At 37.9% G+C, this 27,403-nt stretch overlaps 1 protein-coding gene across 1 annotated transcript in view; it reads right to left on the minus strand.

Annotated features, from left to right (window-relative positions):
- Window positions 1-26,170, minus strand: part of LOC128661616 (1,25-dihydroxyvitamin D(3) 24-hydroxylase, mitochondrial-like) — a gene marked incomplete at its 3' end in the record, with an annotated part of 78,705 nt that extends 52,535 nt beyond the window's left edge. Inside the window, exons 1-3 of the mRNA XM_053715849.1 lie at window positions 26,021-26,170; window positions 25,544-25,734; window positions 2,062-2,155 (exon numbers count right to left, since the gene is read on the minus strand). Coding sequence (XP_053571824.1) covers window positions 2,062-2,155; window positions 25,544-25,734; window positions 26,021-26,170 — 435 coding nt within the window. The remainder of the gene's footprint in view (window positions 1-2,061; window positions 2,156-25,543; window positions 25,735-26,020) is intronic.
- Window positions 26,171-27,403: the final 1,233 nt, after the last annotated feature.

A 27,403-nucleotide genomic window follows, 5' to 3' on the forward strand; every position in this document is an offset into this window, starting at 1 on the left:
GTGGTTTAACATGTTTACATGATGTATCAACACTTAGGTTGCTATGGCAACTCTTTGGTGGTTCTTTTGAATTAGGGAGAGGGGTTTATGATATTCACTGTTTGATTGTGTATAAATTGTTGCATTGCACACAGTCACTCTGTTTGAGGAATGGGATAAGTTCCCTGAAACGTCACATTAAAAAAGGCACTTATTTAAAGACCAGCGAGTGCAAGCCTGCTTTGTTTATTATGATATATTGCATGCACCCTGGCAATTGACTTTGGAAGTGAGAGTGTGCTCTCCTGCTGTTTGTTGATTACTATATATACAGTCGTATGCAAAAGTTTAGGCACCCCTGACAATTTCCATGATTTTCATTTATAAATAATTGGGTGTTTGGATCAGCAATTTCATTTTGATCTATCAAATAACTAAAGGACACAGTATTATTTCAGTAGTGAAATGAGGTTTATTGGATTAACAGAAAATGTGCAATATGCATCAAAATGAAATTAGACTGGGGCATAAATGTGGGCAACCCAACAGAAATATTGCATCAATATTTAGTAGAGCCTCCTTTAGCAGAAATAACATCCTCTAGATGCTTCCTATAGCCTGTAATGAGTGTCTGGATTCTGGATGAAGGTATTTTGGACCATTCCTCATTGCAAAACATCTCCAGTTCAGTTACGTTTGATGGTTGCCGAGCATGGACAGCCCACTTCAAATCACCCCACAGATTTTCAATGATATTCAGGTCTGGGGACTGGGATGGCCATTCCAGAACATTGTACTTTTTCCTCTGCATAAATTCCAGAGTAGATTTTGAGCAGTGTTTTGGGTCGTTGTCTTGTTGAAATATCCAGCCCCGGAGTAACTTCAACTTTGTGACTGATTGTTCAACATTATTCTCAAGTATCTGCTGATATTGAGTGGAATCCATGCAACCCTTAACTTTATCAAGATTCCCAGTACTGACACTGGCTCCACAGCCCCACAGCATGATGGAACATCCACCAAATTTTACTGTGGGTAGCAAGTGTTTGTCTTGGAATGCTGTCTTCTTTTGCCGACATGCATAACACCCCTTGTGATGACCAAATAACTCAATCTTTGTTTCATCAGTCCACAGCACCTTCTTCCAAAATGCAGTTGGCTTGTCCAAATGTGCGTTTGCATACCTCAAGCGACTCTGTTTGTGGAGTGTGTGCAGAAAAGGCTTCTTCCGCATCACTCTCCCATACAGCTTCTCCTTGTGCAAAGTGCGCTAAATTGTTGAACAATGCAGAGTGACACCATCTGCAGCAAGATTATGTTGTAGGTCTTTGGAGGTGGTCTGTGAGCTGTTTTTGACTGTTCTCACCATCCTTTGCCTTTGCCTCTCCGATATTTTAGTTGGCCTGCCACTTCTGGCCTTAACAAGAACTGTGCCTGTGGTCTTCAATTTACTCACTATGTTCCCCACAGTGGACACTGACATCTTAAATCTCTGCAATAGCTTTTTGTAGCCTTTCCCTAAACCATAATGTTGAACAATCTTTGTTTTCAGGTCATTTGAGAGTTGTTTTGAGGCCCTCATGTTACCACTCTTCAGAGGAGAGTCAAAGAGAACAACAACTTGCAATTGGCCACCTTAAATACCTTTTCTCATGATTGGATGCACCTGTCTATGAAGTTCAATGCTTAATGGGCTCACCAAACCAATTGTGTGTTCCAATTAATCTGTGCTAGGTAGTTACAGGTATTCAAATCAACAAAATGACAAGGGTGCCCACATTTATGCACCTGTCTAATTTCGTTTTGATGCATATTGCACATTTTCTGTTAATCCAATAATCCTCATTTCACTACTGAAATATGACTGTGTCCTTCAGTTATTTGATAGTTAAAAATGAAATTGCTGATCCAAATACCCAATTATTTATAAATTAAAATCATGGAAATTGTCAGGGGTGCCTAAACTTTTGCATAAAACTATATATATATATATTTTCCTTTCTGGTGCATTAACATAGAAATCCTATATTATTTTTTTTGTGTGATAAAAATCATTAGGATTATTTACATTCACAGTTTTACCTCATTAATTTTGGTATCCATTTTGGATACTTCTTTGGGTTTCATTAGTTTTGATTGTACTCCTTTCCTCATTTCAAGCCATTCTTGTCCATCCCTTCAAAAAAGAGAACATGTACAAACAATAAAAAGGTTAATTTAAACATTTAAAATGTTGATACTTATATCTTTTAGCAATTGTTTATGTTGAAATATATTACTGAGTTGGCTACCTTGCAGAATGCTATTAGGATCATAAAAACAAAAATTACAGAACATATGGTCTAAAAGCTTAAACCTTCCAGACAACCGTATTATAAGAAAACCCAGAGTAAGCAAGTTCCTCATTTATATCAGTACTGTAGAAAGTATAGAGATGTGAGCAGGCACAGCGAGATACCTCTTCAGAGTACTATATATAACATTCCGGGCCTCTATATCTAGGGGAACAAAGAATAGAAGCCCCACCCGGACAAACTACTATTATTTTCAGCAAGTTTTTGCTGACATCATAAAGTTGTCAGCTGAAACACTTTTTATTGAAGACTGGTTTTATTTCTATCATTAGTTGTATGGCGTAATTTGGACTAGTATTGATTTTTCTTTTTCAAAGAGTCAAATTATACAATCTTCGAGAAATGCCCACATTAATAAGGATTTTTTTTTAAATCTACTTTAGGTGATCCAACCTGTTTTGGGTTATTTTCGGTATTTTCTATATTTTATAATAAAGTTATGTTTTTTTTATGTTAACTTCAGGAAAGTTTTCCTCTGTGAAAAGCACACTGGTCTAAAAGAGGCTGCTTCCGGGTGGTAAATCGCCATAGAACTAGCTGATGAGCTGTTGTTAGTTCCAAGTAGAGCGCTTCTCTTTTATATACAAATTAATATGACCCTAGGGAAGTCTCCCTATGGGTGATGGGGGAACCCAGACGTGGACTCCTTGCCCAGTGTGCTTAGAGGAATGTGGCTGCACCTCACTGACAAGGCCTATAGGAGGCCGAAACGATCGTCTGGGGTTGCCATGTTCCTTGTTCAGAGGAGAATTGCCGGGTATTTCGGGGCTGGACTGACCTTACTTGGCGGGATCAGACTGATATACTTCCAGAAAGTTTTCCTCTGTGAAAATCACACTGGTCAAAAAGAGGCTGCCTCCGGATGGTAAATAGCCATAGAACTAGCTGATGAGCTGTTGTTCGTTCCTGGTAGAGCGCTTCTCTCTTTGTATACAAATTAATATGACCCTGGGGAAGTCTCCCTATGGGTGATGGGGGAACCCCGACGTGGACTCCTTTCCCAGTGTGCTTAGAGGAATGTGGCTTCACCTCACTGACGAGGCCCATAGGAGGCTGAAACAATATATATGTGTGTGTGTATTTTATAATAGTCTCCTGGAAGGTTTAGTCTATAGTTTCTATTATTTTTGATTGCAAGCTCTTATATTCAGTGTCTTAGAGCCAAACACTTTTAAGAAATATGTATACCTTCTAGTGAAGAAAAGAAACTGATGTGGTTCTTATAATACAATTAGGAGCTTCACATTAAAGTTGCATCCTAGATTTTCAGTGTCCATACATCCTATACCTAAATATGGATTTCCATTATGCAGAGTATGGCCTCCTAGGTTATAAGTAGAGTTCTATTGACAGCTCAGGATTTGCTACCATTATTTTGGGCCCATGCTTGAGGATAACACACCTTCCTATATACCATAAGACATCTATTTAGACTTATCCATATAGACCTCTAGTAAACCACCTTTTTTAAAAAGGTGTGAAAGAACTTTAATCATCACATTACTCCATTGAAGAACTTTAATCATCACATTACTCCCATGGGCGACCACAAGTTGGGTCAAGAGTGGGCAACTGCCCCCCCTGGATTTTTACTGCCCCCTCCTATTTATAGCACAATAAAATTATTACATTATTGAAATGTAATCTAGAGATCAGTGTGACCATTTGCAATATATACTGACAGCGATGATCACCACTGCACTGATCAGTTTAGACAGGCAGAGCAACTTCCATTCCCTTCTTCAGAGCAATATATTCTGGGGCGCTCAAATCCCCTTCCAGACAGACCAGCAAATTCAAAATTGCTCTTCCTGCATCGGATCAGCTTCAGTGTGGCTCTGCATTTAGCTGTCTGCTCCGTGTGAGGAACGGTGTCAGATTACACACACACAGCCATGCTGCTCTCAGTGATGGATCCCTGCTGCCAGTAAAGAGGGTACGTTTTGCTTATTGTAAAAATGTAAGTTTTGCTTCTTATTTTATTTATACACTGTGTCCCACTGACCCTGGCTCATTGTCTAAAAGTATTCTTTTGTACATACAAGTCTCCAAAGGAAAACAAATATAATCAGTTTGTGGGTTGCTGCATGTTTATATAATCTGAAATCATTTGCACAGATGCATGAATATTATAAAAAATTTTAAAAAATCAGCATAATACTTCAACATTCTATCTAATGCAGACTCCCTTCTTTTCTGCAGAAAATTATTACTGTGTTTGTTCACTGTATGGTTTAAATCTTTGGATGTTATATTTATATTAAGTGACATTAAATCTAGTTATTATATTAACACCAATGTGTGTAAATATGAATGTGTGTAAGCATGTGTATGTGTGTGTTTATTTGTAATTACATGCGTGTGTGTGTGTCTAATTATATGTGCAAGTATATGTGTGGAGTGTGTGTGCAGGGCTGGACTGGGAATAAAAAGCAGCCCTGGAAAAATTGGAGACGATCCCTATTTTACGTTGACTCAGTTTACTGGGATACTCCTTCCCCCTATAATTTATATTAGAATTATATTATATTTGATTGTATTAATAAAAGTGCCAGATTGTGGGGCGGAGTCTAGCCACGCTAGGAGATGGCAGCTAGTTAGAAGGGCTCCTGTCTTCTATACCGACCAAATGCTTTTATTGATGGCATATCAACCCTAATTTCATCCCACTCGAGTACCCGATAACCCTTCTCTACAAACAACATTGGCAGGGTGTCTCCCGGAGAACCTGCACGGCTCTCCCTGGGGGAGCTCTGTTTGGGGCCTGTTACCGCTGCAACTAAGGAACATCGGAAGCTGAAGGTCCCGCAGCTGAGTACGCAAGTTCGAAGAACACCTTGGAGCGGCGATTTAATGACAAACGGTCTGCACTATTTAATACACGGACACGACCGAGATAGAGGTGAGCGTTTTTTACTTCAAAGGCTACTGCGGGGGTGACCTCAATGGAGATTGTCTGACTCCCGGAACTTTCTATAGAGGGTTCGGTGAGGACTGATCCACAATTACAGCCTAGGATAAAGGCTAAGAACAGTCTGCTACATACCCACAAATAGTAATCTATAGAGAGCAAGCCCAGACAACCGCAGATAGTTTCAAGTGCGTCATAAACTCCAGATAGGGAGACGCCATTACAGGGCCCCACCTCAGAGTACTTTAGGTGCTCAGGAGGGGGACTTCTCACTGCTTACGTACTTTATATCTCTAAATATCACCAGTCTGTATAAAACTTAGCAAAAGAACCCCTCTCACGCAAGTTTATTGAAGAGACATAACAAATAGAGGCTCTATACCGGTATATATATAATTCAGCAGGCCTGAAAGAAAGAACACTCCCCCCTTTATGTTATCACATCAAGACTAGGGGCCCTCAATAAATCCCTACATAAGTACAAAGAATTTCTACTTTAAATTACGGGATCAAACCTGGATGATCAGGTGATGCCTTGCAAGAGGCAAACTAAAGGTGACAAGACTCCCTCTTCCAAAACTCTCAACCATTATTTAATACCTAAGGAACCACACTCCTCAAAGACAGAAGGAGCTGCATAATTACAGACAACTATGGCAGAGACAGTCTGCATGGAAGACCCTGGAATGGGGTCTTTTCTTACATAGAAGGACATCACCCATCTTTCATCCAAAGATGACATCAAAATAGTTCTGCACGAAATGAGTACACTGTTTGGTGACCTACGGAAAGATTTAGGGGCCATGGATAAAAGAGTGATCACATTAGAAACAAAACACAGTGCATTAGTGGCTGAAGTTCAAACTAACACCTCATGTGTCCAGGAGCTTGATAATAGAGTAAATACACTCTCTGACAAATTGGAAGACCTGGAAAACAGGACACGTCGTAATAACCTCAGAATAAGGGGAGTTACCGAAACAATCTTTTCCCGGTGATTGAAGGTTATCTCCAAGTCCTTTTCAGAGTAATTAAAGATGATCCTTCCGGTACAGATATTCAAATAGAAAGGGCTCACAGAGCCTTAAGGCCCAAACCTCCACCTAAGGCCCCGCCGCGGGATATAATTGTCAAATTTCTCAAATATAAAGACAAAGAAGACCTCCTCCGCTGTGCAAGAGAAAAACATCCAATTATGCACGCAGGGGAAGAAATACAGTTGTTCACTGACCTCTCCCCTACCACTCTCCAGAAAAGAAGGGATTTATCCCATGTTACCAGTTCTCTGAAAATACACAAGGTTCAATACAGATGGGGCTTCCCAGTTTCGCTGATAGCCACAGCTAATAACAAATCGGCCATTTTCAGACCAGGATCAGACCTCAGCCTCTTCTGCAAAGAATTATCCCTACCGGTTGCCTCGGACAGAAGGGATCCTCTACTAAATAATAGAGATACCTAGGTATCCGTTACACCCTCAGAAGCTTTTTCTAACCCAGGATGACGGCCCTTACGAAACCTCTCGGCCTTCCTCTTGTACTCAATCGTAAAGGTTTTATAACATATCTGCAATGTGCTGTTTACTTGACCAGGAGAATTTTTTGAAACTTGTTTAGTCACAACATCAATTCCATTGGCCACATTGGCCCTGTGGCCCCTGGGGGATCTCTTACTGAGAAATTAGACTACTCAAAACAAAAGTGAAAATGAACGAAAGGAGAAGCTAAGAATTTAGCTAGATGTACTCTCACTCAAAAAGTATCCTTTTTGGTTTTTATCACTTGGGTTTAAGCACTCAGACTGGTCTCACCAGAATAACAAGTCTGGTTTTACCTTAAGAGCACTCTTCAGGTGTTCTAGTGACACTGACTTTCCTTCATTGATTTAATTATGTAATAGATTGCATAACTAGTTTCTTTTTTCCTGTGTAGGTACCTCTCAACATGGGACAGAATTGTATCCCTTTGAACACTCATTGCATAACTGCTCATGCTGAGTTACAGAGTTATATAGTTAAAACGTTATACAAAGTTTTCTCTTGTTGTAGTTTATCAGGAATGTTTTTGTTTTTTTTCTTGACTGTTTAATATGTTTGTAAATCCTTATAACTCTCCAATCTCATGTACACTTTTGGAAGATGCATGTTCACTACACTAAAGGTCTTGACCTCTCCCTATGGAAGCTGTCTCACACATATAAGGTATCATTATTTTATGGTATTATATTTATAACTTAGGTACAAAAGCCTCTTGAATTTACTGCCCCCTACTGAGGAAAACCTCCTAGGGGACACTTACATAGAGCCTGGGCAGCTTCCTGTCCTGGAATTATCAGACCAAATTTGCTAAATTAACAAATTTACTTATATATTGTATGCTGGGTACCCCCCCACACCCTTTTCCTCCTTATCCTCCCTTCATCCCCTTCCCCCCATACCTTCTCCCCTCTCCCACTATCCATGCCATCAAATATCAAGCCCTCTCTCTTAAGCACTCCACATAGTCGGTTGTGGAAACACTTCCCCAGTGTAGTTACCTTTTAAAAACAAAGGTTCTCAACTCCAATCTTGGAGTTTGACTTTCTGTTTTACTTTCTGTCCTTACTCAAGTTGACTTTCCTAATAATTTACAAAGGGTATTAGACTTGATTGCACAGCTCAATTTCGCCTCATTGTACCGTTATTAACTTTCCTCTACCCCTTTTTAGTTCTCTTTCTCCTTCCCTCTTCTCCCTTCCCCCTTTTTTTTTAACATGCCTCACAGTAGGTTTCAAGAAAACTCGTTTAAACTAACTTCAATAAATGCTAAAGGACTTAACAATCCGGGCAAACGCTCCAACGCGCTCAGAGAATTAAACAAATTAAAAAGCCAGATCATCTTGCTACAAGAGACTCACTTTCAAAAAGGAAAAGAACCCCACTGAAATCCCAGACACTTTCCTATTTCCCTTTTCACCTCTGGCCCAAATAAAAAAGGCGGGGTTGGAATTCTCATTCACAAAACACTGCCCTTCAAAATCACACATCTCACCAAAGATCCAAATGGTACATATATCCTATTGGTAGGTACACTATATGGCCAACATCTCACTATACTAAACGTCTATGCACCTAATCAAGCTCAGGATAAATTTCTCAAAAATGTTCTGAACACATTGCTAGATCATGCCAAGGGAGTGGTTTTCTTGGCTGGCGACTATAACCTTGGCCTGGACCCCCTCATGGATGCCTCAAAAGGGACCACCAGTGTGCCTGCCCCAGTTCTTAAGAAAGTTAGAAATGCCTTAATTAATCACGCATTACATGACACATGGAGAATACTGCATCCCAATGAAAGGGACTATACCTTCTTCTCTGCACCACACAATTGTTATACACGCATTGACCATGTGATGACAGATTCTTATGGTCTATCCCTCATTACACAATGTGATATAGGTAATATCACCTGGTCGGACCATGCTCCAGTCACCTGCTCCATTGTGTGGCCTGAACTACCAATCACTAACAGAAATTGGAGACTAGATGACTCACTCTTAGATAACCCCCTTATCCTTGAGGAAGTAGAAAAGGCTCTCTCTGAGTATTTCACATTCAACGCGAACACTTCCTCCTCCCCTATAATAGAGTGGGAAGCCCACAAGTCAGTGATTCGTGGGATATTCATTAAACACAGTGCTAGATTAGTTAAACAAGCTAGATTATATCATACAAGTCTTCTAGATAGGATTAGCACCCTGGAAAAAACATACAAACAAGACCCTTCTAACGACACATGTAAGCAAGAGTTAAAGTCCACCAGAACTGAATTAAAGCTATATCTTACGAAATCACATCAGCGTAACGCCCTTCGGCTCAAACAATATTATTACGAAGGAGGCAATAAGCCGGGCAGAATATTGGCGAGAACTCTCAAAAGGAAACAGCTACATGCATACAATCTTTACACACTAGAGAGGGTACAGCGATTCACAGCAGTAAACTTATTGCCTCTACCTTCAGAGACTACTATAAGACTCTCTACAATTTTAAAAACACTGACTATCCCCCACAAGCTCAACTGACTGACGTAAACCTCAAGAAACACATGGATAGCTTTTTTTGTAACCTCAACCTCCCCACCCTAAATGAAACTGAGAAAATTGACCTTGCTTCCAATATCACAATAGAAGAACTACTGCATGCCATTAAAGACACACCATCCGGCAAAAGTCCTGGCCCAGATGGTCTTACTTCTAGATATTACAAATTACTTAGTAACTTACTGTCCCCTCATTTGCTTCAGCTTTTTAACAACTTAAGAAAAAGCCCTACTCTATCCAAATCACTCCTAGAAGCTCACATTACAGTTATACCTAAATAAGGGAAATCGTATCACGCCCTGAAAATTTTAGGCCCATCTCACTTATAAATGCAGATATGAAGCTACTGGCTAAAGTCCTAGCCAATAGACTAAATAAATACTTACCAAAATTGATTGCCAGGGACCAAGTGGGTTTTATATCGGGAAGAGAAGCCCAGGATAATACTGTTAAAATCTTGCAACTGATAAACCATGCCAAAGTCACAAATACGCCCTTGGTCCTCCTCGCGTCAGACGCGGAGAAGGCCTTCAATAGGGTTCAATGGTCTTTCCTGCAAAGAACCATGTCTGAGATGGGCATCCCAAAACCCTATCTAAATATGACCATGGCATTATACTCTTTCCCAAATGCTAGAATTAGGGTCAATGGCACTCTGTCAGACTCATTTAATATAACAAATGGTACTAGGCAAGGGTGCCCCTTATCTCCCTTACTCTTTGCCATGTCTATGGAGGTACTGGCTCAAAAGGTTAGAAACAACACAGAGATTAAGGGCTTGGTAATAGGGGAAACAGAGCACAAACAAGCTCTCTATGCTGATGATGCGCTATTCTCCCTGACTGAGGCTGCAACATCCATTCCTGCTCTCATCAAGGAGATGAATAGTTACAGTAAGATCTCTAACTTTCAGTTAAACTTCTCCAAATCCGAATTCCTTAATATAAACACTAACCCGATCCATATAAAACAGCTAAGCAATACTTACAATATCCCCATAGCCCAGAATAAGTTGAAATATTTGGGAATTTCTCTAACTGCCTCTACACCAGACCTGTTTAAACTCAATTATAACACTTTAAAAAATGAAATAATTCGGGATTTGTCTTCCTGGAAAAGCAAAAGACTCTCATGGCTGGGGAGGTTAGGGGTGCTCAAAATGAATGTTTTACCACGTATATTACACCTGTTCCAAACCCTTCCCATCTCGCTCCCTGAGGGATATATCCCGCAACTACAAAAAGCCTTCGAACAGTATATATGGGATGGGACCAGACCTAGAATCCCTAGGAAAACCATGTATCTTCCCAGAGATGAGGGCGGCCTGGGAGTTCCCTGCTTGGAGAGATATAAACAAGCAATTTCACTACAACATATTGTGGAATGGGCACATAACTCCAATGACAAAGCCTGGATCCATATAGATATACACATTTTTAGGTTAAACAATGTTGCAATGATGGGATGGACAAACCACCAAAAAAGACCCAAATTAATTGATAAATACCATGTTACTGCAGGCATTTTAATAGACTGGGACAAAATCATTGTCACTAGCACACACATCTCCTCTAAACATGCTCCGCTTACTCCAATCATTGAACAGGTAGACCTCCCATACTGTTGACTAGGTTTTTCCAGGCTGCAACCTTATAGTCTATCATCAGGGATGGTGTTCTCCGTCATGAAAGACAGGGGACTAAAAACTCAATCTGGAATGAAAGAAGCCCATGGGGGGATTTTCTCCTTGTGGCTTCATTACCACCAACTGCTCCATTTCATTTCTCACCACAAGTACAGAGGGGACCTTGGCAGGAAGTTAATGCCCTTCGAGGAACTATGTACTACGCAAACGACCCCGACCCACCTGATATCTAAACTCTATAAAATACTCAATAACCCTAACTCACTAAACCTTCCGTCTTACACACACTCGTGGAAGAAAGAGCTTAATTGTAACTTAGAGGATGAGGCTTGGCTTCAAGCTTTCAGATTAACTAAAAAAGCTTCTGTCTCGGCGACGATACAAGAAATACACATAAAGCTCTTGTGTAGATGGTACCTGACCCTATCTCGTTTACACAGGATCTACCCCACGCTCAATAACACCTGCTGGAGAGGATGTGGAGAGGAGGGATCTCTTCTTCACATCTCGTGGGCATGTCCCCAGCTGAGAGATTTTTGGCATGACACACTAGCAGAAATGTCGGAGATACTGGGAACACAGATCATTCGCAGCTCAGATACCCTACTACTTCTCTCACTCCCCAAATTGCCAGAAATGGGCAAACACCCATTACTACTAATTATGCTTACGACGGCTAAGAAACTCATCCCGAAACTCTGGAAGACTCAAACAGTCCCTACCATTTATGACTGGAGAGCAGCAGTCGCTGACCTCCTCTCTCTTGAGAGATATCACTACCTAAAAACACACAGACTAGAGGTACATGAGATGATGCTGGCATTATGGAGCAGACAGATTTAGTCCTAGGATTAAATTCATACATAACATCCTCTACAAGGAGTTGGAACGTCCATGTTGGGGGTTTTTTTTTCCCTCCTCTCCCCTCTTTTCTCTTCTTTTCCTCCCTCTTCTTCCTACTTTCCACCTATATTAATCACTGAGACCTGCAATATTTTGTCTCAGTTAAGTGTGTATCACTTTGTATTTGCTTGTATTAATACATGTCCAATGTTAAATGTAAAAATTGTTGAGCATAATGAGAAAGCTTGTTAAAACTTATAACTTCGACTTAAAGATTATACTTTCTCCTTTGTATGGGACTTCTGATGGAATAGACAATTTTGGTTGCTTGGATTAAACTATCGCGTAATGTAACCTTATAGACTTTAACAGCATATACATAGCCATATACTTTGTTTATTATATTTCTTTTTCTCTTTTGCCTATGCAACCTTGTTGTCATTCTAATTATCTCAATAAAAACATTTTATTTTTTAAAAAAGTGCCAGATTGTGGTTATATACACACCCTACAACCCTATTGCATCCAATAAGCACCCCTTTAGATTTTAGCTTTCCAGTCCCATCTGCTGCAGTCCCCTGGGAAATCTCCCGGTATCCTGGTACGCCAATCCGGCCTTGTGTGTGTGTAATTATATGTGTAAATGTATGTGTGTGTATGTGTAATTATATGTGTTTGTAATTATATGTGTAAATATATATGCGTGTGTGTGTGTTTGTGTGTATGTGTAATTATATGTGTAGCTGTTTGTGTGTGTGTATGTGTAATTATATGTGTATGTGTAATTATTTGTGTATGTGTGTGTGTGTGTAAATATGTGTGTGCATGTGTAATTATATGTTTAAATGTATGTGTAATTGTTTGTGTAAGTGTGTGTATATGTAATTAAACGTGTAAGTGTATGTGTTTGTAATTATATGTGTAAATACAAGTGTGTGTGTATATATAATTATATGTGTAAGTGTAATTATTTGTGTAATTGTATGTGTGTGTGTGTGTAACTATATGTGTTTATGTGTAATTAAGTGTGTGTCTGTGTGTGCAATTATAAGTTTAAGTGTATGTGTAATTATTTGTGTAAGTGTGTGTGTATGTGTAATTATATGTGTAAGTGTGTCTGTATGTGTAATTATATGTTTAAGTGTATGTGTGTATGTGTAATTATTTGTGTAAGTGTGTGTGTATGTGTAATTATTTGTGTAAGTGTGTGTATGTGTAATTATTTATGTAAGTTTGTGTGTATGTGTAATTATATGTGTAAGTGTGTGTGTGTGTGTGTAGTTATGTGTGTGTGTGTGTGTGTAATTATGTGTATGTGTGTGTGTGTAATTATGTGTATGTGTGTGTAATCAATGTGTCAGTACATGTGTTTGAGTCTGTGTGTATTTGAGTTTGTGTGTATTTGCATGTATGTGTATATAGATAAAGGGGCATGAAACCCAAAACATTTATTTCATGATTCAGATAGAGCATACAATTTGAAACAACTTTGCAGTTTACTTCTATTATCAGATTTGCTTTATTCTCTTGGTATCATTTGTTGAAGGAGCAGCAATTCACTACTGGTTTCTAACTGAACACATGGGTTAGCCAATGACAATCAGTATATATATGCAGCCATCAATCAGCAGCTAGAACCTAGGTTCTTTGCTGCTCCTGAGCTTACTTAGATAAACCTTTTAGCAAAGGATAACAAGAGAAGGAAGCAAATTAAATAATATAAGTAAATTGGAAAGTTGTTTAAAATGGTATGCTCTGTCTACATCATGAATATCTAATTATGAATTTACTATCCCTTTAAACTAGAATTTTGATTCTGCGCTGAATTCTGAAGTTAATAGATTTGATGTGGGTACGGAGATTGGGCTTTAGAAAGGGAGTCTAATCTGAGGTCTGATATTTAAAATGCAGCTAACTCAAGGGCTAAAAGGCCATAGGTCTGAAATGACGCAAGTTTGTTGCTGACAGAGGTACTGTAGGACCAGACACTGGAGGTGAGTTTTAAATCAGTGGTTTAGCTAATCATCCTTTTGATTTTGGTTTGCCCCCCCCTAAAAAAAATTCTGTGGACACCCATGATTACTCCATTGACTACATTTGTGTATAGTTTGGATGTTAAAGTTATTTCTTCATTACCTTCCTTCCTTTTTTCTCTATCGCTGGATAATAAAAGAGCTCTTCTGTATTATTATTTTTTTTATGAACACAAAATAGAAAGTCGGGGCTCCATTTATCAAACTACTCAACTTCTTAACCTCTTCTCCCCCTCAGACGTGGCATAGTTAAAACACCTCCAACTTATTTGTATAGGGTGATTGATTGACCCTGCTCTTGCACAAACCTTGTGCAAGGTTTAATGTAGGCCGTAGACATACAACATATTCTGGATATTCAACAAAATCAAAGGCAGACAGGTTATCTAGCTGGGAACTTTGCCCAACCATCTTTTGATTTGAAACACCTGAACAGAATCTGCTTTCTAGCTGATAAAATGTGGTTGACACCATATGGATTTATTTACAATACTCTGGAAAACTAGTAAAAGTAGAATATAGTGGATTGTTGCTAAAAATTTCCAGGGATACTTTGCGGCAGAACCACACCGATTTATGGTTTGCACAGCCATGCCCACTCCAATCCACCCCAAAAAAAGCACATAAAATAGTATAATTTAGCCATAGTATTACTTTTATGATTCATGTAATTTTGAAATTCACTTCTTTTATCAAATTAACCTTGTTCTGTTGGACATCTTTGTTGAAAAGAATATGTACATTTCAACAGCAGCATCAAAGCACTATTCAGAGCTAGCTGTTGATTGGTGGCACACATTTGTCTTTTCTCATTGGCTCACCAGATGTGTTCAGCTAGCTTCCAGTAGTGTGTTCATGCTCTGGATCTGATTTTAATTATATGTTTAATACGTTTGAGGGTTGAAACCCAAGGTTATGTGCAAGCAATATTGCAATAATGCTCTAATGTATGAGAGCATTTTCTACTTTCACTGTTATAGCCTTTTAATGCAGGTTGAAACATCAAACTCCTCATAAACTCCCTTACTCTCAAGCACATAATTGTCATAGGAAGAATACCTTTACAGCAAGTAACAGAATAAGCAAGCAAGGGTTAAATTATGAACCATTCAGCATCTGTATAGCATGACAGCACAAAGCACTCTTGTTTATATACTGTAGATGTTACAGTGATATAACCTCAATATGTTTAACCTGCTAACTGCTGTATTAGGGCTGCCAGAATGGAGAACACTATATTTAGATATGTTGAGGATTTGTTTATGTTTTACTTTTGCTAAAGCACTATTGAAAGTTTCACAAGTAGGTGGCATTTTATGAGGTAAATATTCATATATGATCTTTGCTTCTGCAATAATTCACCCAGATGTGGTGTGTAAATAACGCTAAATATTTAGCGGTACCGCACTTTCCATAGCGCTGCCATTACAAGTTACAAAAAAATCTTCTTGTGTGGTGCGTTATGGTGTGTTAAGCTCCATACCGCACAAAAGCCAAGTCCTGACTTTACGTGCTTGTGCACATTTTCCCCCATAGACATCAATGGAGAAAACATGTTAGAAAAAAGCTAACAACTGCGATTGCGGAATGGCGATCGCTATAACACATTCCCCATTAATGTCTATGGAGACAAGAAGGTTATGTACAAACTTAACAACCTAACATAAACCCCTAGTCTAAACACGCCTAATCCACCGCCCCCCGACATTGCCAACACTAAATAAACCTATTAACCCCTAATCCGCCACCCCCAACATCACCACAACTACATAGTTATTAACCCTTAAACGCTGCCCCTCGAAATCGCCGACACTAAATAAAGTTATTAATCCCTAAACTGCCGCCCCCGACATCGCCAAAACTAAATAGAGTTATTAACCCCTAAACCGTTGCCCTGACATCGCTGACACTAGATAAATGTAACAATCCCTAAACCGCCGCCCCCAACATCCCTGACACTAAATAAAGTTATTAACCCCTTAACCGCCAAACACCCACATCGCAAATACTAAACTAAACCTATTAACCCCTAAACCTCCACACACCCACATTGCGACAAACTAAATTAAACTATTAACCCCTAAACCTAACACCCCTAACGTTAAATAAAAATGAAATTATAACTACCTTCAAATAAATAAAAACTTATCTGTGAAATAAAAAAAAAAACTAAAGCTTAAACTATAAATAAACCTAATATAACTATTTTAACAAAATAAAAAACCTAAATTACAAAATTAAAAAATCCTAACTCAACAAAAAAAACTAAGATTTAAAAAAATAAAAATAATCAAAGATTACAAAAAATAATAAATGAAATTATCCAAAATAAAAAAAATATACCTAATCTAATACCACTATAAAAACAAAAAAGCCACCCCAAAATAAAAAATAAAAAAACCTAATCTAACAATAAACTACTAATAGCCCTAAAAATGGCTTTTTGTAGGGCGTTGTCCTAAAGAAATCAGCTCTTTTTTTTAAAAAAATTACAAAGTCCTCCCTAACAATTACAACCCCCCACCCAAACCCCCAAAATAAAAAAAGACCTATCTAAAATAAACCTAAGCTACCCATTGCCCCATAAAGGGGCATTTGTATGGGAATTGCCCTTAATTGGGCAATCAACTCCTTAGTGAATAAATAAACCCTAATCTAAACCCCATTTTCTATTGGGGTACCTTGCATTCCTATTGGCTGAAAATTTCAAATTAGCCAATAGGATGAGAGCTACTAAAATCCTATTTGCTGTTGGTGGAAATGATTATTGCAGTATAGGTTAAAACGCTAGCGGTATAGCCGTACCGCTGCAACCTGTAATACGGGTGAGATGACTATTCCGCTCGCAAAAGCCAATTTTTCAGCGGTATAGCCGTACCGCACAACTTGTTATCTAGGTCATTGTTAACTGTAGGTAGAGTTTCAAACTTTTATTGAAGAAAATAAGGGAGACTAAAGAATCGACAAATTTCACATAGGAAATCAACAAATTATACTGTACATTAGTAATGGGATAAAACATTTTTACGAGTGGAACACTATTTTGTGCTTTCCCCAGCGTGCTAATTGCACTAGAAGTAAACTTTTTGCGTGCAACGTGTTGCTCTGGTATTACGAGTTGAAAGTAAAAATGATCGCTCTTGACGCGCACAAAAGCTGAACTTCACGAATATCACGCTCGCGATAACTTATTCCCTCATAGAAGTCAATGGAATAAAAATAAAAAGAAACAAAACACCCAACTCACGTGCAAACCTGATCGCATATTCTAATGTGCGCTAACCCGACATGAAAATATGAATATTTCACATTCCAATGTTCTGCACATAGCATAATATATTCTATTTATTTATAACTAAATATTTATATATAAATATTTATATGATGGTATTTTGGTACAATGTATATCTACACACACACACATATATATATATATATAAATACTTAGAACATACTCTGCTATGTGCAGAACAATGAAATGTGAAATATTTACTGTAAATACACATAACACTATATTAAATATGAATATTGCATAAATATGTTTTAACATGTTTTCATCTACTTAAAGGGACATTAAACCCCCAATAATTATTTTATGATTCAGATAGAGGGTACATTTTTAATATATATCCTTTGTTGAAGAAATAGCAATGCATATTGGTGAGCCAATCACACAAGGCATCTATGTGCAGCAACCAATCAGCAGCTGCTGAGCCTAGATATGCTTTTCAGCAAAGGATATCAGGAGAATGAAGTGAATTAGATAATACAATTAAATTAAGAAGTTGTTTAAAACTGCATGCTCTTTCTAAATCATGTCCCTTTAACTGCAAAGGGCTTCAATGCACTTGTATATATGTGTAACTTACATTTGCAGGATTTAACCCAGGACTGCAGATTTCTAGTGTGCTGCTCACTCTTGGCTGCTGTTTTGCGCCCTAAGCCACCAGAGGGCTTTGCTTTTCCAGAGTATTCTTGCCTGAAGCTGTTTGCTCTTCTGCTCCACCTGCTTGCCATCTGCAAGTAATTTCAGCAATCAGCCTGCTATTTTAGGCAGACTGATAGTTCAATCAGAGCTCTTGCATTGTGAGGTTTACTCCTGTGTTGGTGCGGCTGATCCTGTGTTGGTGCGGCTGATCCTGTGTTGGTGCGGCTGATCCTGTGTTGGTGCGGCTGATCCTGTGTTGGTGCGGCTGATCCTGTGTTGGTGCGGCTGATCCTGTGTTGGTGCGGCTGATCCTGTGTTGGTGCGGCTGATCCTGTGTTGGTGCGGCTGATCCTGTGTTGGTGCGGCTGATCCTGTGTTGGTGCGGCTGATCCTGTGTTGGTGTGGCTGATCCTGTGTTTCCTGCATTAAACTTCCAGTCTTTTTTACCTTGGCTTGTGATGTGACTATTCTTCTGGATTCTCATTTGGTCAGTTTACCTGTCTACTCATCCAGACACTCAAAGGTATTTTGCCTGTACTCCTGGTTTTGACCTATAGCCTATCAAAGGGACTCTATGTCAGGACTCTTAGTCTGCTTGCCTACAGCTAAAAATGCTGCATGTTCATCTGAATCCTGAAACCAAGTTCCCTTGTTGTGATACTGGCATATGCACAGCTTGTTCCTGAAACCAAGTTCCCTTGTTGTGATACTGGCATATGCACAGCTTGTTCCTGAAACCAAGTTCCCTTGTTGTGATACTGGCATATGCACAGCTTGTTCCTGAAACCAAGTTCCCTTGTTGTGATACTGGCATATGCACAGCTTGTTCCTGAAACCAAGTTCCCTTGTTGTGATACTGGCGTATGCACAGCTTGTTCCTGAAACCAAATCCCCTTGTTGTGATACTGGCGTATGCACAGCTTGTTCATGAAACCAAGTTCCCTTGTTGTGATACTGGCGTATGCACAGCTTGTTCCTGAAACCAAATCCCCTTGTTGTGATACTGGTGTATGCTCAGTTTGTTCCTGAAACCAAGTTCCCTTGCTCTGATACCGGTGAATGCTCAGCTTGATCCTCAAACCAAGTATACCTACGGTTACCTGTTATTCTGCCAGTCTGTTCCAGTTTAATAAACATATCCTGATTGTCTTGGGTCAATCTCCTTTTGTGTACTACTATGCCAGAAAAGAGTAAATCGCAGAAGCCTGAATCTGGTACCTCAGCACAACAGTTCCCTATTTCAGAGCCTCCTCACGGGATTATGACAATATGTCTTTATATGTATTAATGAGTTTAAATATCTGTAATTGCGCATATATATATATATATATATATATATATATATATTTATTTATTTAGACATATGTATGTATCTCAGTGTGAAAGCCCTTTGCCTGCCTTTTGTTTTCTAACACCTGAGACCTCATATTTTTTGAGCTCTTATAACTTTTTGTGCAATATTTTTTAGAAATAATTTTTATTAGATGGTGTTATGTGTATAAGTGTACTTTGTAATGTATTTTTTTATGTGTTTTGTGACATTTTTTAGTTTCGCAAAACAGTTAAAGGGACAGTCTACACCTTAGTCATCTTAAAGTCTTACTTTAGATTAGGCTGCAAAAATCCTCTTGCACACGTTATATATCATGCAGCAGTAACATTAAAAAGTTGTTTTAAGATTTAAAAATATTGTTTCTGGTCACTTTGAAATGGCTGCTAAGCTCTGCCCACTGATAACATAACGATCTGGGCTGCATTAAAAGCATCACTAGTTACAAAAGACTCACTGATTGGATTCAACAGATCGTCAATGCTATTCAGCATTGAGTGCATAGATGCAGCCCAGATTATGATGTCATCAGTGGGCTGAGCTTGGTAGTCATTTGAAAGTGACCAGAAACCATAGTCATTAAAACATTTTTTACTGTTACTGCTGCATGATATAGAAAGGTGCTGCAGGAGTATATTTGCAGCTTAAGCTAAAGTAAGACTTTAAGATTACTTGGGTGTAGACTGTCCCTTTAACAGCAGCTCTGAGGAAGCGCTAACCTGATGAGCATTAACTTGAATTACGCTCAAGCGATCTTGTTTACATTCATCTTGTACTACCAGCGCAATTTAACCTGCTCGCAACCGAATGTGCAAACCTGATATCTCTCAATCGCAAACGTTTGTGCTCCACTCATAATCTGGCCCTTTACTTTACAATTTGATACAGTTTGGGACAACAAAAAATGTTCATACAAATAATCTTCATTTACACAGTCTATCTTAATACATTCAACAAATGTCTGCAACTCCGTAATCTCTATTTCTCATTTAAGGCGCAGTGGGAGTACAGACACTAAAGAAAAAAAACACCTTGATGTGATGATCACATCAACAGAGGCCGCTACTCTTAATTTCAATGTATGTATCCAAATATATATTCCTAATACAAGTATAAGATGCAGATACAATGTTAAACAATGATGTTAAAAGTCCAAAGCACATTAAAATAACACAGTTGAACATGAGTACAATTTTACATGCCTGAAATTAATATTTTGCATCTTGTAGAAAATAAGGAAGAAAAATGTTCTAAGAACAGATAAATAAGGGAGTCTGTGAGACTGTAATTTTTTTTTTTTTTGACAAATAAGGGATCACCCGGAATTCAATAAGGGAGGGTAGGTTAATTGAACCAGAAACTACCTAGTAAAGGACCAGTGAGTGTAATCTCATTGCACTCTCTCTCTGTGTGTGTGTGTGTATATGTGTATATATACACACTGTGTGTGTGTGTGTGTATATATATATATATATATATATATATATATATATACATATATATATATACACAAACTGTGTGTGTATATGTGTGTGTGTGTGTGTATGTGTATATTTACAGGGCTCAACATTCTCACTAGCCATTGGCGAGTGGAAATTTAACAGTAGTGAGTGAATGCCTACAAATATTTCTTTAAACCATGGGTCGTGATCCATTACTGGGTCGCAACACCATGTTTACTGGGTCACAACTTGAGTGTGTGTGTGGCAAGTGCATGTGTGTTGTAGGAGAGTGTGTGTGTGTATGGTGTCTGTTGTATGACAATGTGTGGAGTTTATATTATATAAGAGTGTGTGTGGCGCGTGTGTATTGTATGAGAGTGTGCGGTGTCTGTGTGTTCTATGACAATATTTGTATTGTATGAGTGTGCATGTGTGGTGTGAGTATATTGTATGAGAGTGTGTGTGGTGTTTGTGTGTATTGTATGAGAGTGTGTGTGTGTTTTTATGAGTGTGCATGTGGTTTGTGTTTGGTGTGTGTGTATTGTATGAGAGTGTGTTTGGTGTGTGTGTATTGTATGAGTGTGTGTTTGGTGTGTGTGTGTGTGTATTGTATGAGAGTGTGTTTGGTGTGTGTGTATTGTATGAGAGTGTGTGCGGTGTGTGTGTATTGTATGAGGGTGTGTGTGTATTGTATGAGAGTGTGTGTGTGTGTGTTGTATTAGAATGTGTGTATTGTATTAGAATGCGTGTGTGTTGTATAGGAGTGTGTATTGTATGAGTATGAGAGTGTGTGTGGTGTCTGTGTGTTTTTATGAGTGTGGTTTCTGTTTGTGTTGTATGAGAGTGTTTGGTGTGTATTGTATGAGAGTGTTTGGTGTGTATTGTACGAGAGTGTTTGGTGTGTATTGTATGAGAGTGTGTTTGGTGTGTGTGTATTGTATGAGAGTGTGTTGTGTGTGTGTATTGTATGAGAGTGTATTTGGTGTGTGTGTGTATTGTATGAGAGTGTTTGGTGTGTATTGTATGAAAGTGTGTTTGGTGTGTGTGTATTGTATGAGAGTGTGTTTGGTGTGTGTGTATTGTATGAGACTGTGTTTGGTGCGTGTTTGTATTGTATGAGAGTGTGTTTGGTGCGTGTGTGTATTGTATGAGAGTGTGTTTGGTGCGTGTGTGTATTGTATGAGAGTGTGTTTGGTGCGTGTGTGTATTGTATGAGAGTGTGTTGTGTGTGTATATTGTATGAGAGTGTGTTGTGTGTGTATTGTATGAGAGTGTGTTGTGTGTGTGTATTGTATGAGAGTGTGTTGTGTGTATTGTATGAGAGTGTGTTGTGTGTGTGTATTGTATGAGAGTGTGTTGTGTGTGTATTGTATGAGAGTGTGTTGTGTGTGTGTATTGTATGAGAGTGTATTTGGTATGTGTGTGTGTATTGTATGAGAGTGTGTTGTGTGTATTGTATGAGAGTGTGTTGTGTGTATTGTATGAGAGTGTGTTTGGTGTGTGTGTGTATTGTATGAGAGTGTGTTGTGTGTATTGTATGAGAGTGTGTTGTATGAGTGTGTTATGTGTGTATTGTATGAGAGTGTGTGTGTTTGTGTATTGTATGAGAGTGTGTGTGTATTGTATGAGAGCGTGTATTGTGTTGTGTGAGTGTGTTGTGTGTGAGAGTGTGTGTGTATTGTATGAGAGTGTATTGTGTGAGTGTGTGTGTGTATTGTATGAGAGTGTGTTGTGTGGGTGTGTGTATTGTATGAGAGTGTGTTGTGTGGGTGTGTGTATTGTATGAGAGTGTGTTGTGTGGGTGTGTGTATTGTATGAAAGTGTGTTGTGTGTGGGTGTGTGTATTGTATGAGAGTGTGTTGTGTTTATTGTATGAGAGTGTGTTGTATGAGTGTGTTGTGTGTGAATTGTATGAGAGTGTGTGTGTTTGTGTATTGTGTGAGTGTGTTGTGTGAGTGTGTATTGTGTGTTGTGTGTGTGTGTGTATTGTATGAGAGTGTATTGTGTGGGTGTGTGTATTGTATGAGAGTGTGTTGTGTGTGGGTGTGTGTATTGTATGAGAGTGTGTTGTGTGTATTGTATGAGAGTGTGTTGTATGAGTGTGTTGTGTGTGTATTGTATGAGAGTGTGTGTGTTTGTGTATTGTGTGAGTGTGTTGTGTGAGTGTGTATTGTGTGAGTGTGTTGTGTGTTGTGTGTGTGTATTGTATGAGAGTGTATTGTGTGGGTGTGTGTATTGTATGAGAGTGTGTTGTGTGGGTGTGTGTATTGTATGAGAGTGTGTTGTGTGGGTGTGTGTATTGTATGAGAGTGTGTTGTGTTTATTGTATGAGAGTGTGTTGTATGAGTGTGTTGTGTGTGTATTGTATGAGAGTGTGTGTGTTTGTGTATTGTGTGAGTGTGTTGTGTGAGTGTGTATTGTGTGTTGTGTGTGTGTGTGTATTGTATGAGAGTGTATTGTGTGGGTGTGTGTATTGTATGAGAGTGTGTTGTGTGTGGGTGTGTGTATTGCATGAGAGTGTGTTGTGTGTATTGTATGAGAGTGTGTTGTATGAGTGTGTTGTGTGTGTATTGTATGAGAGTGTGTGTGTTTGTGTATTGTGTGAGTGTGTTGTGTGAGTGTGTATTGTGTGGGTGTGTGTATTGTATGAGAGTGTGTTGTGTGGGTGTGTGTATTGTATGAGAGTGTGTTGTGTGGGTGTGTGTATTGTATGAGAGTGTGTTGTGTGTGTATTGTATGAGAGTGTGTTGTGTGTGTATTGTATGAGAGTGTGTTGTGTGTGGGTGTGTGCATTGTATGAGAGTGTGTTGTGTGTGGGTGTGTGTATTGTATGAGAGTGTGTTTGGTGTGTGTGTATTGTATGAGAGTGTGTTGTATGAGTGTGTGTATTGTATGAGAGTGTGTGCAGTGTCTGTGTGTATTGTATGAGAGTGTGTGCGGTGTCTGTGTTGTATTAGAATGTGTATTGTATTAGAATGCGTGTGTGTTGTATAGGAGTGTGTGTGTTGTATGAGAGTGTGTGGGTGTATGGTATGAGAGTGTGTGTGTGTGTGGTGCCTGTTTGTGTTGTCTGAGAGTGTGTGGGTATATTGTTTGAGAGTGTGTGCGGTGTCTGTGTGTGCTGTATGAGAGTGTGTGGTGTGTGTGTTGTATGAGAGAGTGTGTACCTTTTTATAATACTTTCAAGTTTGACTACAATCAATAAATAAAATATGCACACATTTTTGTTACTTTGACAAAAATTGCAGCTATCTTGTATATTAGTCTAGAAATTTTCAGAACAAGCATAAAAATAGGGTCACAAAGGTATTTTGTATTATTGCACTGGATCTTAGGAAAAAAAGGTTTGAAGGACCCTAATCTAAAGGGATAGCCATGAAAGGACAAGGATATGTTATTCCTCTAGTGCTATAGGGACCTCATTAATGCTTAGACGGTTACTTCTGAAGGGGAAAAAGGGGCAGAGAGAGATTGGAGTGAAAAAGTTTGAGTGGAGAAAAGATAGCGTTAGGAGTTTGGAGAGAGAAGAGAGAGTGTAAAGAGAAGATATGGCCTGAGAGAGAAGGGAGGGGATAAAAAGAGAGATCGTAGAGAGGAGGGAGTGGAGAAAGATAGATGAGAGATAATAATTATAAAACAATTTTTCCAGGTCTGCTATGACCTCACATTATCGTCAAACACTCTCTGCTTTCTTTCAGTTCAACAACTTCCTTTTTCCGCCCTAGTTCATGTTGCTAACTGCCATGCACTTATTTTTGTTAATTTATTACTGTATGTAGATTTATTTAAGTTATGGTATAAGATAAAAACAATATTAAAAAATACTGCCCAATAAAGTGCTTCACACTGACTAAGCAAGGGGGTAGTGGGTGTGGTATGGGCAGGGTAGTGGGTGGGATCAAAAGTGGCAAGTAACATTTTGGGCTGGCTAGTAGCTTAGATTTTGAAATTTTCAGCCCTGTTATATATATATATATATATATATATATATATATATATATATATATATATATATATATATATATATATATATATATATATATATATATATATATATACACGAATAAGCAAGCCTGCAGCCGACAGTAAAGAAGCAGTGATCTGGTGACTCTACTACGTCAACTCCATTTAGGCATATTTCAATCCTCCTGGACTTGTCCAATCGGTGAGTTTGTTTGACAGCCCCTGTTCATGAGCGATTGGCCACACGTTAACATGGGGTGGAGTTGCACAAGCATTCTTATAGGACTCCTCTGTCTTAATCACAAAATATTTTTTGGGGGTTTAACCATTCCATAGGCCTTTACTAAATACACACACATATACTTTGGGTTTGTGACTGAGCGATAGCCAACACCTTTTTTTTCCATGCTTGCCATAGAAGTCTATTATGTGAAGAATTAAGTGCAGCTGCACTATCCAACTTTCAGCACACCTTGAATTTCGCTCAAGCGCTAACATTTTATTCTCAACTTGTAAAAATGGAAGCGCTATAAATTGCGCTTTCGCAAACTTAGAGGACCATTTTTAAGCTCCACTTGTAAACTTTGCCAGAATGTTGTGGAGTACTAGACTAGTAAGGGGACAATATCATATTAGGGTATTTCCTATATATTTAACTTTGAGTGAACTAGTATATTTTCACTCCCTTGAAACATTTTCCTCCTGACTGGAACACTTAGTTGACATTTTTCATGCAGTGTAGCAAAAAAATAATAGAATTTTTCTATTACATTTACAACCTTTGGGTTCTCTCTTTGTTCTCTTTTTCTGCCTCTATCTGTCTCTGTCTGTCTCTCTCACTTTCTCCCTCATACTCTCTCTCTTTCTCATACTTTCTCTCATACTATCTTCCTTTCTCTCTCTCTCTCTCTCTCTCTCTCATACCTTCTCTCTCTCATACTCTGTTTCACTTTGCAGTAAATTTATGTCAGAAGAGTGAGTACACACTAAACATTAAATTATTTGGACTTCAGTAGAGGTATATATGGTACTTACAGTGTAAGTAGACCACAAGCTTCTCCTCTATAGTCTCTATACATTTTCCAAGGCTTTATCTCCATCCTTTTAGGATAAATACTTTCTGTTCTAAAAAAGGTTTCCATAAGAGATGGATCTCCAATTTGCACAGATTTAAAAAATCCAAGATTCATCTTAAATATTTTTCCAAAGTTTTGATGGTACTTGTACTATATACAAAGAAAACAGAAACAGGTACATTAATGGTATAATTTCTCCATTAGATTAGAATTTTGAAAAATATTACACAATAAGTTCTTAAGTTTTTAAATTTAATATTTTACTTTAATGTATCTGCAGACTTACCATTAATTATGTTTTTTAAACCTTCATTATAAAATAAAACAAAAAAAAAAACAAAAAACAGATACAATAAACTTGCTAAACACAATATCCAACATTGATATTTACATGAAATGAGAACAATAAAAAAAAACTATTATTTTTTAGACTTACCATAATTTCATGTTGATTTTTTAACCCTCCATTCCAAAGCAAATTAAAAATGCTGCCAAATCCTGGTAAATCAACAGGACCTGGGAGAGATGAAAAAGGTAATGGTCTTGAGGCTAGTGTCATGCATTCAGAAGGTATGTGATAATGCATTCTGGTCATAAAGAGTGGAGATTTGAAGTGCATTTTGACAGGCAGATAAGGGAAACTTCAATAAAAAAAGTGGTTATCAATTAATCAAAATAAATAAACTATAAGACAAAATAAACTTTTTTTTCTATTATTGTTTCTAAATTTCTTAAATTTATAGTTATTATAATGAATCACATAATGAATAAATATGTGATTTGAGATACATTTGTAATTATAAATATTGTTAGTTCTATGCAAAAAAAATGTGATTATTCCTCTATTTGGTGAGCCTTTTTATAGTAGATAAATAAAGGAAAGGAAACCCTTGAATAGTATTGGCTAAGAGTTTGATGGGATGAAAATGGGGGTGGGGGGTTCAACAGTACACTAAACAAAATGCTGATACAAGATACTTTATTTATATCAACTTAAAGTTTGGGTTTGTTGCTTGCTAATTAGATGATGAACTAGTTCAACATATTCAGTTTCAAGTACACTTCTCATATTGTACTGCACTCTTATAGTTGGTAACACCCAGCTGGCAAAACCTAAATAGAAATAAATGCAAAGCAATGTACAGTTTTCAAAATCTAAACATCTTTTTTTCACATGATTTGAACATTAACATATTCAGTGTTGAAATGCTTAACATTTGTTTAATGCTTTGTTGCAATCAATGGACACTGCCTACTTAGCATAAAAATAACTGCAATAAATGATGCTCTTTTCCTGTGCAGTAGAAAATAAGGTTAAAAGTACTGCTAGTAAATGAAAGTATCTTTATATATATGCAAATATTTAGTTTTATAAATTATACGTTGTAGTTACTAAGAATATATTATTGGAGTGAAGAATTAGTTTAAAAACTGTTACAATATTTTAAGTTGGTAAATTTACTTGTTTTCTTAGGAATTATTTTATACTGTAAATATGTTATTACACATTTTCAAGATGTAGTTGTTTTTTTTTTAAATTTTCTTTTTTAAAACTTTATGGCAAAACAAAAATAAAGAAATACATAAAAAAAATATAAAATCTGAAATTGTGTGGTGATTGAATGCAACCAAAATAACCATAAATTTAACATGCAATTTGTGGGTATTTATCAAAGGGACAATGAAAATCAGTCCCGGACCCTCATCAATATTTTTAAACCAACTGCTGTCTTTATTTCCTATATAAAGCTTTGGAAAAATGTATATATTAAACTATCTGTATTTATTTGTTTTCTTTTATTGGCAAGTGTACAATAAT

Source organism: Bombina bombina, chromosome 5 (assembly GCF_027579735.1).
Source record: "Bombina bombina isolate aBomBom1 chromosome 5, aBomBom1.pri, whole genome shotgun sequence".
Lineage (NCBI taxonomy): Eukaryota > Metazoa > Chordata > Amphibia > Anura > Bombinatoridae > Bombina > Bombina bombina.